Here is a 17,556-nt window from a genome sequence, read left to right as displayed (position 1 = left end):
GATTTTCTTCTCCTTTTGACAAAATGGTAATAAGAGGCTAGAAATGGTGGGAGGGTGGGGTGGGAGTAGGAGGTTAAAGATAATTAGGAAGAAAAGAGTGAGCATGATTTTATTCAGAGTACAATATGGGAAGTCAAAGAATATGGGGCTCATCTCTACTCTGACACTTATCAGCTGTGTGTGTCCCTAACAAGTCACTGTATCTCCCCATATTTAATTCTCATCTGGAGAGAAAATACTTTTTATCTGTTCAATACAGTGAGTACCTCACATGTCTGTCTCATTGGGATGTATATAAAAACCAAATGAAATAAGTTTAAGCAATAATTTGAAGTACTTTTTTTTTTTTTTGGTACCAGGGATTAAACCCAGGAGTGCTTAACCACTGAGCCACATCCCCAGCCCTTTTTATATTTTATTTAGAGACAGGGTCTCATTAAGTTGCTTAGGGCCTTGCTAAGTTGCTGAGGCTGGCTTTGAACTTCCAATTCTTCTGCCTTAGCCTCCCAAGCTTCTGAGGTTACAGGCCCCCCTGCCAACTTAAGTACTTTAAAGCTACACATAATAAGAGGTATTAATTCTACCTAAACAAAGTACTTCTACTTAATTTCTGCACAACCAGATCTAGAGAACTGTACACTTGTGTTGCTCATGACCTGGGGTAAGAACACATCTTCTTCTTAAACATGAGCAACTGTCAATGAAAACAACCTGTGCTAAAAAAAAAAAAAAAAATCAGGTTAAATTAAACAAAGCTGGAAAGTCATCCCCAAAGACATTCTTGACTCTCTTTTTCTCCTTCCCTATTAATTTTGTTTCATATCTAAATAAATCTCTCTTGGTGGGAGAACTCTACTATAAGTAGACATATTTCTTTGAACTGGGTGCTGATGGGTGACATTTTATACATACAGCATTTAACACAGCTTCTTAATACAAACTTCCCTTTACACTGTGTTGCTATTGTTATAATTAACATCTTTGTCACCAGCTGACAACACTTAATTGAACTGTTCTATTCAAGTACATGCTGTTTCTTCTTTCTTAAACTGTATTGTAAAAAAGTTACAGGTATGGGGCTGGGGATATAGCTCAGCTTGGTATATGACAGAGTGCTTGCCTCCCATGAATAAGGCCTGGGTTCAATCCCCAGCACCACACACACACACACACACACAGTTACAGGTAGGTATAATTTTATACATAGTAAATCCCATTTGACATAAGGTTTAATGATAATTTCAAGGATGTGTTCTAAAAGGACCCAAAGAGGATGATGGGTTGTAGTGCCACAAAGATCAACTACCACAGAATTATCTATAATGAACAAAAAGGAGAAGAGTTCAGCAAGACTTTGGCCCACTTCTGGTGTGTGCAGAGGGGCTCCTGCCTGTTCTTCAAGGTATTCAGACTCACAGGCTACAGCTGGGGTCAACCCAGTGATTCGATGACATCTTTCATTCCCTATACCGCACAGATTTTCCTCTCCTTTTGACAAAAGGGTAATAAGAAGCTAGAAATCATGGGAGGGTGGGTAGGAGAAGGAGATTAAAGAGAATTAGGAAGGAAAGAGCATGATTTTATTCAGTCTACAGATAATGCCTTAGGGAGAGAATACTGCTAACAGACATTGAACAAAACTAGGCTCTTGCGTCTCAAGCCCATCCTCAGGGATTCTCCAACGGGGAAGTCAACACCTGCTACATAAATCATTCATCTAGTTTGTCAATTCAAGATCCCAGGAGAAGAATCTCCATAAAGCCGCACTTTATGTATTTTTAACCTGCTCCTGCCCCAGATTACCTCTTTCTTTCCCCATTAGAGACGGACTGATTACAGTTCAGATGAAAGTTTTACCATTTCTGAAATTTGTAAAATAAAGGAACAAGCCTGTTTCCTCTCTCAACAACAACAAAAGCTTCCTAAGGAATAACAAGAAATGCATGGGAATGAAGTGTTGAACCTGGGAGAGGACAGGGTGCCAATTGCTGATTCTAAATCAACACCTAGGAATAAACTAAGCAAGAGTCTCGGGATGTCCAGAGGTAGCCCAGTTAAAACAGGCAAAGCCAATGATTCTGTTCACAAATTGTTAAACTACTTTATAGGAGCATATTTTCAAATGACTTTTTTTTTTTAAACATTAACCAACTGTGTACTTTGTACCACTGACTAACTGGGTACAATCTGAGGTGCTGAAAATAATCCTGCAAAATTCCATTGTTGAAATCAGAGTCATAAACCTTGAAAATTAATGTCATGCACTACTTACATTAAAACTTGAATTTAATTCAAATCTTAGCTATTTAGCTTAGCAAGGCAGGTAAAACTTTAGGAAAAGAAAGCAGTGGTGTAAGATCAAAAAGAGAGAAATACATTTTTATGGGTTTAAGGACACTGGAATCTGAGTAGATGTGCCAAGTATAGGGAAGAATTCAATTTAAATTTGAAGCATTTGTAACAAAAACTACCTTGATTTTCCTCACTGATTTACTTCAAACTAGTATCAATATCAAAATTTACATCATGGACATCATCATTTTTTTCCAAACAACAACCAATTGCTTCAAGTGGACATGAATGAGTACCAGAAGAACTGTCCCATTTCATATACACAAAGATGGGGTCCTCTGTATCTACAGAGAACAGATCTTGGGTCCATATACCATGGAACTGCTTTGAAGGAGCAACTATGGCAGTTCTCAAGGCTCATCCATGTTGTAGCACATGTCAGCTTCCTTGTCACAGCTGAGTAGTAGGTATACACCCATTTTGTTCATCTATTCATCTGTCATGGACACCTGAGTTGCTTCCACTTTCTGGCTATTGTAAATAATGTCACTAATGAACATGGGCACATAAATATCTCTTTCAGATCCTGCTTGGAATTCTCTTGGGAATGTAGATGTTAAATCTCCTTTTAATTTTTTGAGAAACTGCCATATTGTTTTAAAAAATGGCTGATTTTTCAAAGTTGGTAAATTAGTGATGGTGTTACAAATTCTGGTTTGTGCCTGTAAGATTTCTAGTGTCATTTCCTAGGGGGATGCTGGTCATATCCCAATCTAGAAAATAACACATGCATAAAGGCAGAGCCAGAGTACCTGGCACTATATATGTATGGAATATATCCAGTGAGATAATGAAGAAGTAAGCAGTTTTACAAAAGAGTTTATTGAGGAAAATCCCATCTGTAAAGTAACTTTTCAGGCAGTGGCTTAAGAGAAAAATACAACTAAATTTCTTGAGTAAGGAATAATCTAACATAATCATTATATTTCAACACAGAAAGCTGAGTCACCACTAGCTGATGTGCATATCAATCTCCAAAGAATCATTTCTTATGCATAAAATGGGAGCAAAGATGATTTAAGTGCAGAAAAAAAGATTCAAATACATCTTAGGCTTTCTTACCACTGCCAGAATATTAAGAAAAAGAAACTGAAATTCTTTGGGGATTCAAATGCCCAAAATGCATGTAAAGTTTTCTTGATGGATATAGAAAACTGGAGAATATAGCAACATTTTTTCAAGGCTAATTATGAAATATTTTCAGTATATAAAAGTATAAAAATTAGCAAACAACTATATGTCTACCACCTGGATTTAGAAATATTATATTATAGCCAGACACAGTGGTGCCTGCCTATAAAGGCAACACTTAGGAGGCTGAGGCAAGAGGAACACAAGTTCAAGACCAGCCTGGGTAACTTAGAGAAATTGTCTCCAAATAAAATAGAAAGGGCCAGGGATGTGGCTCAGTGATAGAGGCTTATCTAGCATGTGCAATGCTTGGGTTTAAAACCAGTATTGAAAGAAAAAAGGAAAAAAAGAAAAAAGACATATTACATATAGGTAAAGACTCTTATCTTCCAACTCTATTCCACTGCTATCCCCCAAAGGGGTAAATACTCTGATTGGATAACTTCCATACATACTTCTATCTCTTTATAACACAAATGTGTATAATACCATTGTCTTGCCTGCCTGTAATCACATTCTGAAAACTGGTATGATACTGTACATGGGTGATTTGTTTTTCCCCTTAACATTATTATTTTTTAAAAAGTTTATTTTTATTTTTTTGCTTTTTTTAGTTGCTCTTTTTACATATACATGACAGTAGAGTATATTTTGACATATTAAACATACATGGAATTTATTCTAATTAGGATCCCATTCTTGTGGTTGTACATGATGTGGAGTTTCACTGGTCATGCATTCATGTATGAACATAGGAAAGTTATGTCCAATTCTTTCCATGGTCTTTCTTATTCCTATCCCCTTCCCTTCTCAACATTCCTTTGTCTAATCCACTGAACTTCTTTTTCCACCTCCGCCACACACACTTGTTGTATGTTAGCATCCTCATATTGGACAGAATATTTGACCTTTGTTTTTTTATGATTGGCTTTAAAAACTTATCATAATAGTCTCCAGATCCATCCCTTTACCAGCAAAGTCATTCCTTTTTATAACTGAGTAATATTCCATTGTATATAAATACCACATTTTCTTTATCCATTCATCTGTTGAAGGGCACCTAGGTTGGTTCCATAGCTTAGCTATTGTAAATTAAATTGAACTGCTATAAACATTGATGTGGGTGAGTCACTGTATGTTGATTTTAAATTCAAAATTATATTTTTTTGGAGATACAATGACTTTGATATATAAAGCTCTAGTTGATTTATCTTAAGTGCTCTACAATATTCCATTAAATATTATACCAAAAGTTTTTTGATTTGTTTTATTTTTGTGATACTAGAAATGGAACATAGGGACCCTCTACCACAAAGGTAGAACCCCAGCCCCTTTTATATTTTGAAACATGGTTTTGCTAAATTGCTAAGGCTTGCATCAAACTTGCAATCCTCCTGCCTTGGCCTGCTGAGTAGCTGGGATTACAGGTGTGTGCTGCTGTGCCAGACTTGTCCCAATTATTCATTCATTCTCCTAATGGATATTTTCCATCTCCTTTAGGGGAGGGATTATTAAAATGTTGCATAAACATTCTTTGTTTTATCTCCTTACACCCGAGACACTTTTTTTTTTTTTTTTTTTACAGTACACAACTAGGTTTAAAATTGCTTAGACTTGATGACAGGTACCTTTGACAGTATTAGATATGGCCAAATTGCTCTTCAAAAGTTAGTAGTAAGCAGAGCATAGTGATGCATGTCTGTAATCCTAATGGTTGAGGAGGCTGAGGCAGGAGAATCACAAGTTCAAGGCCAGTGTGAGTAACTTAGTGAGACCCTAAGCAACTTAGTGAGACCCTATCTCAAAAAATGAAAAGGACTGGGGATGTGGCTCAGTGGTAGAGCACCTATGGGTTCAATCCTCAGTACCAAACAAACAAACAAAAAAAACTAAAACAAAGTGGTGATTCACTCTTTCCCCAGTAGTGTGTCTGTTTCCCATTCAGCCTTGTCACTTGTTTATAAGAGCTTCTACCTGCTGACTATCTGGGGATGTGTAGTGTACTTCATTGCTTGGTCTTGCTTTGTTTTATAAACAGCAATGTTTAAAGTGAGTCAGGGTTAATCCAGAATCAAGAGAAGTAGCTAAAGAAAGGGTTGAAAGAAAAGATCACAAGAACTAGAGCTGTGAACTCTTATTATAAAGGAATTTCTGGTGATAGAAAAAGGGTTGTTGAGACTCAGAAAATGATACCCTAAAGTTTGGCCCTTTGACACACTGAGCACTTTGAACAAAAAAAGCAGTATCAGAACCAAAATCTCTGTGATTTTCTCCAACTCCTGTCTCTGATCCTCTTTCCCTCCCTACCTGCAGGAAGGCTTTCTCTGATGCTCTCTTATCCACCTAAACACCAGCTCCTCCAGAAGATGAACTAGTAGAAGAAAAACCAGAGCTGACGTCACCCTCAGGGCACAGGTACACTTTGTCCCAGGCTCTTTGAGTCCATCCGTTTCCCCTGAAAATCATTTACTCTAAATCTAAAATTGCCTACATCCTCCACTTCCCTCTCTCCTAGCAAAATGATGTTCACACTTCAACCTTCTTTGTGCTTGTTAGACTTGATGATAGGTTCCCTTGAACTTGTGATTCAACCTTTTTTGAGTTTTTATACTCTTTGTGACTCCTATGTACTTGCATATTAATGAATTTGTATGAATTTTCACCTGTTCGTGTGTCTGTTGTCACTTTTTTCAGCAGACCCAATTATGGAACCTTCAGAGGATGGAGGGGAAGTTCCCTCAGCCCCTTTGTGGTACATTAAAACAAATTCCTCACTGTTCACAGCAGCCACTCACTCCCCCAAGTGCTTTCTGACCTTAGATGTATCTCACCCATCTGCTCCACAGTTCATTGGCCAGTAGAGTCCAGACCCACTCTCCCATTTAGTAAGAGATGCCAAGTGGAAGTCTGATCATTTTTAAATGCATGGAATAAATCAGAAAAGAGTTGTTATCAGCTTTTCTTATTTTTGAGCAAATGTTAAATCTTGGCATAGTCTCTCTGAATAAACATTAATAGGTACACTAAGAAGTTCTCATGATTTAATTAAAGAAAACTGAAATATGTGTTATAATATTAAGGAAAAAACAATTTATTTCCCTCTCTCAAAGTGCAATCATGACTTTTTTTCTTGGGACAAAAATAAGTTATGGGCTGGGGTTGTTGGCTCATCAGCAGAACACTTGCCTCACACGTGTGAGCCACTGGGTTTGAGCCTCAGCACCTCAGCATAAATAAATGAAATAAAGGTATTATGTCCATCTACAATTAAAATAGATATATTTTTTAAAAATTAAAATACTTCATTCTTAATACAATTGAAGGACTTATAGCTTAAGCAACAGCTAGAAATTTTATTGCACATATATATGATTAGATTCTTAATATCTTTTCAAATGACAATTCAGGCAAGGATTTTAATCATTTTTATAGTTCCTATAAATTATTCTCCAAGTAGCTTATACTTTTAAACACAAAAGATTTTTTTCTATGATTTCTTCCTGAGAATTTGCTGCTGAAGAGAATCTGCTGTCTTCAACAAAAAGCTGATGAAAATAAAATTGGCACAGCTGTACTTTCTTTGAAGTCCAAAGAATCAACCTAAGTGAAGCAAGATACACGACAAGAATAGCATTCTAATTCTGCCTCTGCCTCTGTAAAAAGAGATGCTTCATTTTGTCATATCTGCCTCACTTTGCAGATATTACTTCAAATGTCTTTTGCTCTTATTTCACTAGTTTTCCTTTCTGTTTGTAAATGCTGGGGATAGCAGAGTTATACCTAGAGCCAAATGCAAGAGAAATAAATAAAAACAAACACATACAGACATATCCCAACTTTCTGCAGTAGGACAAGACTTTCTGAGACCCAAAGAAAATTGCTAGACTTGCAGAAAATATTTTTTTTCTACCCCAGACATCAGAGGCTATCTGGCTAGAAACGATCTAAATAAGAAAATGGCAAACGCTTAAGTTAATGGAAGGGTTAAGAGAAAAGACACACTCTGCGTGGGACAACTGAGGAGGCATAGTTGATGCATTTTTCTAAATGAACAACACTTGGCAGGCATGACTGATATAGTTTTAACTAGAAATACAGTCCTCCCTTGTTATCCACAGGGACTGGTCCCAGGACACCCAGGATACCAAAATCTGTAGATGATCAAGTCACTTATATAAATGGAATAGAATCTGCATATAACCTACAACCACCTTCTTGTACACTTTCAATCAACTCTAGCTTACTTATCAAAACTAATACAATGTAAGTGCTAAGCAAATAATTGTTACCCTGCATTGTTTATGGAATATAAGACAAAGGGGAAAGTCTGTACACTTTCAGTACAGATGTAATTTAAACAAATATATTTTCTATCCATGATTGTTTTAAAAGTGCAGAACCCATGGATACAGAGGGAAAACTGCAAGGGATAATAAAACTTGGTGGTTAAGGAGAACAAGCTAGGGAGCCAGGCTGACCTGGTCCCAGATTTTCCTTACTAATAGCCAGGTAAAAAGATAAATTTAGACTGAGTAGGACCAAATCTCTCAATTCCAGTATGCCAGAAACAGATATGCCTCTCAATCCCCCGCATAATGTCGAGCATGCAACAAATGTATTTGCTCAGTGCAACTCTTCAGAATTTTCAGAGAAAGCCACCCATGCTCTAGATACTCTGATAAAAGCAAAATGCTACTTTAAAATATATTTCTAGGGCTGGGGTTGTAGCTCAGTAGTAGATGGCTTGTTTAGCACATGTGAGTCACTGGGTTCAATCCTCAGCACCACATAAAAATAAATAAATAAAGATATTATGTACACACACACACACACACACACACACACACATATTTCTACAAGGATTTGGCATTGGAGATCTTCATATAACAACTGCTAAGCCACTGACTTGGAAAGTATATTCTCAACTCCAGGGCTTCACATCCCAAGGTTGACTCTTATTTGGGAACCAAAGGACCGAGATGAGAAAAGACCACATGAAGCTAGCTGGAAATTTCACAAAGGAAATGGATGACATCAGGCTCAGCATGAGTTTCACTGAACTGTGAGACACTTTTCAAAGAATCACCCAGTGTAAAATCCTGTGGCCTCTAAAAGCATGTTCAGCAACTTTGCTGGAGGGAGGAAATGACTTTATATCAGGTATGTTCCTATTAATGCAGAAAATGACATTGGGATAGGTTGAATTTTGTAGACAAGACACAGTAAGTTTTTACTTCCCAATCCTTTCGGGTGGTAGAAATGGTTTCTCTCGGGCAAGCGTCTATTAATGGAGAGAATGCCAACGGGGAAGGTTGAGTTTTGTACACAAAATAGAGAGTTTTACTTCCCTCCTCCCATCTTAATTGAAATGACACCCAGCAAACAAGGGTGGCAATATTGTGAGCATTTCTACTCAGAGCATTTTCAGGTAGGAAGAGTATTTTAGTTGGAGCCAGATGGGCACAATGAAGTCACCAAAGGTCAGGCATAAAGCCTGATATATCTTATATGACCTTCTTTTCTTTCTCCAAGGTGTGTACCAGTGATTTCCCATCAACAGTCTCCTGGATGTAACCCCACCTGGTACTCGGAACTGAACATGATGTTTATCTTTCTTGGATATCATCAAATATCTACATTGATGTCTAGATAAACTTCACAATGAATTCTAGATAAATTTGACAATTAGCCTGTGGTAGCTATTTATCATACTGGCAAAAACATCTTTTCACAAACATAAGTTACTGAAAAATGTTTTGGATAAGAGAGAATTCTCCCTGAATACTGGGGCTAAAAGGAAATATACCCAGTAACTAAGAGGAGTACCTTCAGGGACTGCAGAGAGTCCGAGTTAGTATCACAGTAGAGGATGATGTTGTTGGCCATGCTGAAGCTTTCTCGAACCCCAAGGTGGTAAAACAAGGACGGCTGCCGGAAGGCATCACTCATCTCCACCACAGCAATATCTGCAGACAGAAAACAAAGTCCTCAAAAGATGTCACCTGAATCATGCCCAATAAGCACATTTGGGTTTCAATAACTCAGTACTCAGAAAAGGAAATGAGGAAATGCTAGGGATTTTCCCTCTTCACTTACCACTGAATTTTGAATTTGTGGTTCTACCAGAAATGGCTTTATAAAGTTCCACAAACTGGCATTTTTTTAAACAAGAAAGAAATCATGTAATTATTGCAAAGAGCCTGCAATGATGGGAAGCAAAAGTTAACGTTCTCTGTTAAATTTCAACATTGAAACAAGGTAACTATGGTTACAAATTAAAAAAAAAAAAAACTATAAAAAGCAGATTCATAGAATATATAGCAGTAACAAATGCAAAATGAGTTTTTTTAAAAAAATGGTGACTTTATTGGTTAATCCATAACTAGGGTTTAGAATTAACTAGCTTATATCCAATAAATATTTGGTAAGTAAAATGAAGAAATAAAAAAGTGAAGGTATAGAAAATTATAACTAAGAAGCGAAATAAAACCACAGATACTAATTTTTCCAAAAGTCAAACATGACCAATATTAACCTAATAGAAACCTTATCCCACATTTGGCAACAACATCATAAAAATGAAATCCAGATTACTCTCAAACTCATTTACAGATATAAACAAAAATATGAAAGAAAAACTAACAAATGTACCAAGTGTTACACTGTAAGAAGCTGAGATTTTGAGTTTAAAATTTATTTGGGGAATGCAAGGATGGCTCAATTTTTAAGAGTCATGAACATCTCCACAGATTCTTATTGATTAAAGTGCAAAATCCATTTTTCTCCGTGAAAAAAAAAGTCACAAAATGGGCTGCAGCAGGAAAAGAGCATATATGCCTAACATGCAAGAAGAACAAGATATGTTTCACAAGTGCCAACTTTGTACTTTGTACTTCTATGTACTTATATGCCTATTAAAATCAGGAAATCTCAGTCAATACAGGAAGATTTTTAGGAAGCAAAGGTATAAGTCTAGAAAATAAAATATAAAATCATCATTACTTGCAAATGTTATGTTGTCAACCAAAACCAGGCCAAAACAAAACAAACAATACAATGCAGCTGAATAACTATTAGAAATAATAATACTATCTAGTAAAGTGTTAAGATAAAAAATTATTTTGAAAACTAATAACTTCTTTTGCAACCACAATAAGAATTTGGAAAATATAATCATAAAACAGAACCCATTCATAATTACAATTAAAGTGTTAACATAGCAAGTTTGTTAAAGATATGTGCAATATTTGATAGATGAAAGGTTAGTATCTTTATAAATCATCTCTTACTGGTCAATTTAAAGTAAACAGCAATAATAAAAAACATTGCAACAAACTATACACATAAGCAGACAAATTCACTAAAGTTTAAAATGGTCAATAAGCACATGAAAAAATGTTCTCCATCTTTCTTATAATAAATGCACATTAAACTAACCACAAAGTGACAATTTCTTTCCTAAAAGGAACCAACGAAAACAGCCTAAAATAACCAATGAAAATTCAGAGGAAATGGTACTCAAGTGCTGTCTAAACTTTTTGGAGACTTACATCCTTAAAACTATGTATACTCTCCAACCCAATAATTCCATTTCTTAGAATTTATCCTGAGATATGGGCAGATTTACCTGTTTGTCCACTAAAATATCATCTTTATAATAAAATAAAGGAAAAAGTCAATATATCCATCAATAGGAAATGACTGTGTATATTTGTGTATTTACTTTTGTGTATATATAGTAATTACATACACACATGTAAGTACACACACACACACACAATGATAATTCCCAATAATGGTATACCATTTAACCACCAAAAATTCTAAGATAGAAGAATACTTAGAAACAGGGGAGAAATTGAAGCTATTAAGTAAACAAAGTTAAAATATAGTATGTATGTTATAATTTATAGCATACATTACAATGTAATGTATACATTATAATTTGTGCATTTTATGTAAATATTCACATAAATTTAAAAATCTGAAAACATGTATAATAAAAAATAATCCATGATAATTCATAATTCACAAATTATTTTTTCTTCATTTTTCATATTATTTCTTACAATTTCTCGTATTAACATTGATTCCTTTTATAAATTAAAACCCACCAAAATATAAAAGGAATTTTCAAGACCTGTGTGACTGAATGTAACATAAAAAAGAACATACTTTTTGAAATTAGTTATGAAGTTTGTTATAAAAATATAAAGAAAATCATATTAAATTATATGAACTTGGTTATAAAATTTTTAAGAGATTGTTTTTTATTTTTATTGGTATGTTATAATTATATTTAAGAGTGGGTTCATTATGTCATATTTGTAGCTATATGTAACATAATTTGATCAATCTCTTTCCCTAGTAACTTCCCTTTTCCTTCCTTCCTCCCTCCCCTGATCCAATTACTCTACTGATCTCCATTCTATTATCATTACTTTAAATAGTTCCATATATTTATGGAACTATTTAAAGTAATGATCATAGAATATATTATAATTTAAAGTAATGATAATAGAATATATTCAATGTGGTATATCCATACACAACATAATCTGGTAGATTTCTTTGCCCAGTATTTCCCCACTTCCTCCCCTCTTCCCTCCCTTTCCTCTATTGCTATTGGTCTTCTTTCTAAAAAAATAGTGCACTCTTTAAGAAGCTGTTAAATACAGAATCTGACTTATCTAATGACTATGAAGTTAGAATTCACATTCACTCAAGGAGGAATAAATCTGATGCAATGGAGGTAAAAGACATAGAGGATTTACTCATGTTATGAAAAGGGAAGAAGGTCAAAGGAGCTTCAAAACTTGTTGTTTTCCCCAAAAGCTAAAAATGACTTGAAGACTCTTTAATATAAATAAAGACTTTTCTTTTGGAGTCCTTAACATTTCTACATTAAAAAAAAAAAATCAACCTATAAAACAAATGAGTCACCGCATCCCACCCACACTGCCATCTGCCTCCTGCCCCCACACTGCTTCCGCCTCCCCCAAGTGCCAGCACTCAACAGTCAATCACCCAGCTTTAAAACCCAGAGCCAACGTAGAGTGCAGCAAAAAGAAACCATAAACAGTAGCTGAAGAAAAATAAGAGATGCAAAGAAACACATCAGCTAAATTAAGGTAATAAGGAGAAGGGGATATTTTTCTAAAGAATTGACTCGGGATTTGATGCTAAAATAAAAATTTAAAACCCTGCCAGAAGGATTTCATATTAAAGAGAAGAACTAGACATTTAAAATAAATGGTACCAGCAAAATAAGGTATAATCATTAGTTCTGAACTTCGAAGCAGAGATGCTACATAGAACATTAAAAAGTACTTATTGACCCAATTTTAAAATATGATAATATAGTAAGGTACCTCAGAAAAAGGTTGATTTTTTTTTGTATTTCAAAGAAGATGAGTGATGTGTTCAAAGACATTTTTATTCTTTTCTAAATTTATTTAATTGTCTTAGAGAAAAATGCATTCTTTCTCTGGTATATAGCTTAATGGGTTTTGAAAAATGCATTCCCACTACCACAGGCATGACAGAGAACAGCTCCTTCATTCCAAAAATTTCTCTCATGCTTTCCTTTTGCAATTAATGCTCCAATCCAGCCTCAACCCTTGGCAAGTACTGTTCTGTTTACTGTCTTTATAGTTTTGCTTTCTCCAGAACACCACAGAAATGGAATCATACATAGGCTTTTGGATTTGGTTTCTTTCACCTAACAAAATACATTTGAGATTCATCTGTAGATGAATTCGTCCATCCATGGGTTGAAGGACACATTTGGGTTAACTCCAGGCTGGCAAATTTTTTACAGTTACTACTCATATACAAACTTATGCTTTTCATTTGTCTTCAGTAAATATCTATGAGTAGGATTACTGAGTCATATGGTAAATATATGTTTAACTTAATAAGAAAATGCCAAACTCCTTCCTAAAGTAACTATACCATTTTGTATTCCCACCAGCAATGTACAATAGGTTTCTGTTGCCCACCATCCTTGTTGACCCTTGATATTGTCAGTTTTTGTTTTAAGCCAGCCTAATAGGTGTGTAGTGGTATCTCATCGTGGATTTATTTTTACTAATGAAGTTGAACAATTTTGGGGGAGGGAGTACCGGGGATTGAACTCAGGGACACTCGACCATGGAGTCACAACCCCAGCCCTATTCTATATTTTATTTAGAGACAGAGTCTCACTCAGTTAATTAGCATCTCACTTTTACTGAGGCTGGCTTTGAACTGGCAATCCTCCTGCCTCAGCCTCCCAAGCCACAGGGATTACTGGTGTGCACCACTGCACCCAGCTCAAAGTTGAATAATTCTTCTTATGTGCATATTTTCTCTTTATCAGTGCTCAATGATTTTGACCTTTAATTGTTAAAGTTTTTTCTTATTATTAAGGTTCACATGATCTTTGTATTTTCTGATTGTTATTCCTCTGTAAGATTATGTGATTTGCAAATACTTTCTCTTCATTTGTGACTTGTTTTATTCTTTTCTTAACTGTCTCTAAAAGTACAAAAACTTTAAGTTCATTTCTCAATTTGCTTCTTTATAGATTGTACTTTAGGAGTAGCACCAAAATATATATATATATATATATATATATATATATATATATATATATATATATATATATATAAAAAATAAAAATTATATACATATTATATAATTATATATGTACATATATATATATTGCTTGACACAAGATCACAAGAGTTCTCTCCTTTGTTTTATTCTAAAAGTTTTAAAACATTACATTTTATATTTAAGTCTATGATCCATTGAGTTGGTTTTGGTATATGGTGTGATTATCCACAGGATTGCCACAAAAGCTCAATTGGACGTTGATTAAGTGCATTTGCTCATGAAATGCATGGCAGAAGTGTGCTTTGGCCCCCTGCTCTGTTTCTACCTCCTATTTGTATCCTGAGCTTGTGAACTAAATTCAGTCTCCTATAGGTGTAGGATGAGGCCTGGTGAAAACTAAGAGTGAACTCCAAGGCCCCAATATCTCCTTCAAAGGCAAGGCCCCAACCTAAGTATGGGTCAGGGTTCATATTTGTTGTAAAGACTCCTTTCTTCATTGAAATACTTCTGCATCTTTATCAAATGTTAATTGTCTAAGTGTGTGTGGGGGGGGGTGCATCTACTGTTGGATTCTCAGTTCTATTCCATTGATCAATGTGTCTGCCTTTTGCAAACATAACACTGTCACATTCCTCACGATTAAATCACTCAGGGTCACTCCAGGGGAACTGGGCTGCACGAAATAACCACACAAGAGACAGAGATACCTTTTTCTCTGGGGGTCCTCTGATGGCGTCTCTGACCTTAAGGGTCCATAGAAAGACAGAGTGATTGTATGCTGACCCCTTTTATTGAGGTAAAGGCATTCAAATGAGGCAAGGGGTCAGGTTTCAAGGGGTTGAGTCTAGCTTCATAATGTCCATGATGTCCGCAGTCATCAGGTTGACTGAAGGACACACCCAAAGGCAGAGTAAGAGAAGGCAACACACAAAGGGCATTTCCATGGAACATTCTATCCCAAACAGGGTAAAGGGGTAATATCACAAAGGAACAGGTGAGCATAGCTCGATCCATGGGGCTGCAGGAAGTCATGCCTACATCTGAAGTCACATTCTTCTATTTCAAGGATCGGGGCAGCATCTAGGGCTACTATGAAAGTGACCAGATCACTACGAAAGTGACCAACAGAGCCTCTACCAATCACAGGAAGGAAAATGCTAGTCATTCAGTGCGACGGCCTCCCACACAACACTGTTTTGATAGCTGGAGCGTTATGAAAGGTACCGACATCAAGTAGGTCAATCTGCCAACTCTATCCTGTTTTCAAAATATGTTCCACTATTTCAGTTGTTGTGTTAGCTTTCTATCACTCTAACAAAACACCTGAGATAAAGCTTTGCTTTATGTTTTTCTCATGGTTTCAGTCCGTGGTTACTCGGCTCCGCTGCCCTTAGGCCTTTGCAAGGCAGTGTATCATGGAGGACTGTATGTGACATTGCTATTGCCCAGATGGCACCAGGAAGCAGAGCGAGAGGGAGGAGATGCCAGGGTCCCAATATCTCCTTCAAAGGCATGGCCCCCACCTAACTTCCTCACTTCCTCACCCTGGGCCCCACCTCCTAAAGGATGCACCCTCTTCCAATAGTACCACAGGCTGGCAACCAAGCCTTCAATGCATGGGACTCTGCAAGGGAAGGGGGATCCAAGATCAGAATGATAGCACGTGTTCCATTTGCTTTCCTGTTTTAGAATCAGTCGGTAGTTGTTAACTATCACTTGAAAACTACAGGGGAAAAAAATCCTACTGGGATTTTGATTGGGTTGTGTTAAATTTATAGATCACTTTGGGACAAACTAACAGCAATACTGAGTCTTTCACTCCATAAATATGGCATAGGGCATATTAATTTATTTGGGTCTGATTTATTCAGTACCAGATCCTACACATAGTTTGCTAAATTTATGTCTAAGTGTTTCATTTTGGGGGAGGGGGCTATTGTAGATGGCACTCTCTGTAAAACTGTTATTATTTTAAAATTATGTTAAATTCTTATGTTAAAATTGTTATGAACAATAATCCCAATTGTTCAATGCTATTATATAAAAATACAATTGATTTTTAAAATATTGACTTTTTCTGGTATATTCTTGGGGATTTCTACATGGACAGTCATCATCTACAACAAAAAGGGGTTTTATTCCCCCTCTTTCCAATGTCTGCATTTTATGGTTTCTGTTTGCTTTTGCTTTGTTATACTAGCTAAGTAAGACTTCCAGTAACAGCACTATTTTTTAGTTTTTACATTTAGTTGTAGATGAACACAGTGCCTTTTTTGATTTATTTATTTTTATATGGTGCTGAGGATCGAACCCAGTGCCTCACACGTTTAGGCAAGCACTATACCACTGAGCTACAACCCCAGCCCGCAGTAACAGTACTTTTTAAACAGTAGTATTTCATTACCAACTAAAGAAAATATTAGCTTAAACAGACACTGAAACAGAGAAAGTATCTGCCAAAGATCAGCTAGAAAGTGGAGACACCAGGATTCAAACCTGGCTCTGGAGTTCACTCTTAGTTTTTCACCAGGCCTCATCCTACACCTATAGGAGACTGAAGTTCACAAGCTCAGAATACAAACAAGAGGTAGAAACAGAGCTGGGGGCCAAAGCACACTTCTGTCATGCATTTCACGAGCAAATGCACTTAATCAACGTCCAATTGAGCTTTTGTGGCAATCCTGTGAATAAAACTGCTACACTTAATAATCTAAGACTAAGCCAGTCATGTAAAGTAAAGAGAAAGACATTAAACTCACCAACATTTTTACTTAAGGCGCACTTTGCTTGCTTGTCCCAACTGGGTTAACATTAAATGGAGCATAAAATTAGGTCTACCAGAGTTTTATTAAAGAATAACAAAGTTTCAGGCAATAACATAAAACAGTTGAGCCCAATTGCATTTTGGTCATTGAACAGCAGGGTTCCTGGTCTGAGGTTTTTCTAATTGAATTTTTCCTTCATAATACGGTATCCATGAGTTTAAAATCTCACCAGTTGCTGCTGCTTGTGAACAGCAGAGTGAAGGAAGACATTCATCTTTTGTTACTTCTTATTAATTCAATGCCAATTTAATTTAACAAATATCCTGAATACCTGTGGTACACAAGGCTTTGTTATCCATTGTGAAAGTTAAAAGGAAAACTTTGGAAGATGAGGTTTTTGCCTTCTCTTGCAGGTCAGGGTCAGGCACTGGCAGGTAGGGATACAGGGCACTGTGGAAGAACAAGCAGAGGATGCTCAGAGGCCAGCAAGGTCAGGGCTGTCGGATGGATAAAGAACACCTATGTGGGTGGGGCAATAGCTGGCTGTGAAGTTAGAGAGTGGAACACCACAAAGAGCCAACGAAAAACAGCAGCCCTCATCCATGAAAGACACTGCAGAACTGTAGAAGAAGCCAAGGAAAGGATGGAGCCTGGGTTTGGTCAGAGAGAAAAACAGAAAACCACAGCAGGAAACTAATGCAATACTTTC

At 36.2% G+C, this 17,556-nt stretch overlaps 1 protein-coding gene across 4 annotated transcripts in view; it reads right to left on the bottom strand.

Annotated features, from left to right (window-relative positions):
- The window catches only part of Map3k5 (mitogen-activated protein kinase kinase kinase 5), a 212,452-nt gene that overhangs the window by 142,195 nt on the left and 52,701 nt on the right, over positions 1-17,556 (bottom strand). For all 4 annotated transcript variants that reach the window (XM_071612996.1, XM_027938433.2, XM_071612994.1 and 1 more), the window contains exon 2: positions 9,310-9,449. In XM_071612996.1, coding sequence (XP_071469097.1) covers positions 9,310-9,449 — 140 coding nt within the window. The remainder of the gene's footprint in view (positions 1-9,309; positions 9,450-17,556) is intronic.

The sequence above is a fragment of the Marmota flaviventris genome, chromosome 6 (assembly GCF_047511675.1).
Source record: "Marmota flaviventris isolate mMarFla1 chromosome 6, mMarFla1.hap1, whole genome shotgun sequence".
Taxonomy (NCBI): Eukaryota; Metazoa; Chordata; class Mammalia; order Rodentia; family Sciuridae; genus Marmota; species Marmota flaviventris.
The sequence above is the reverse complement of the archived record's forward strand: the minus strand, read 5'-3'. Positions and strand labels throughout refer to the sequence as shown.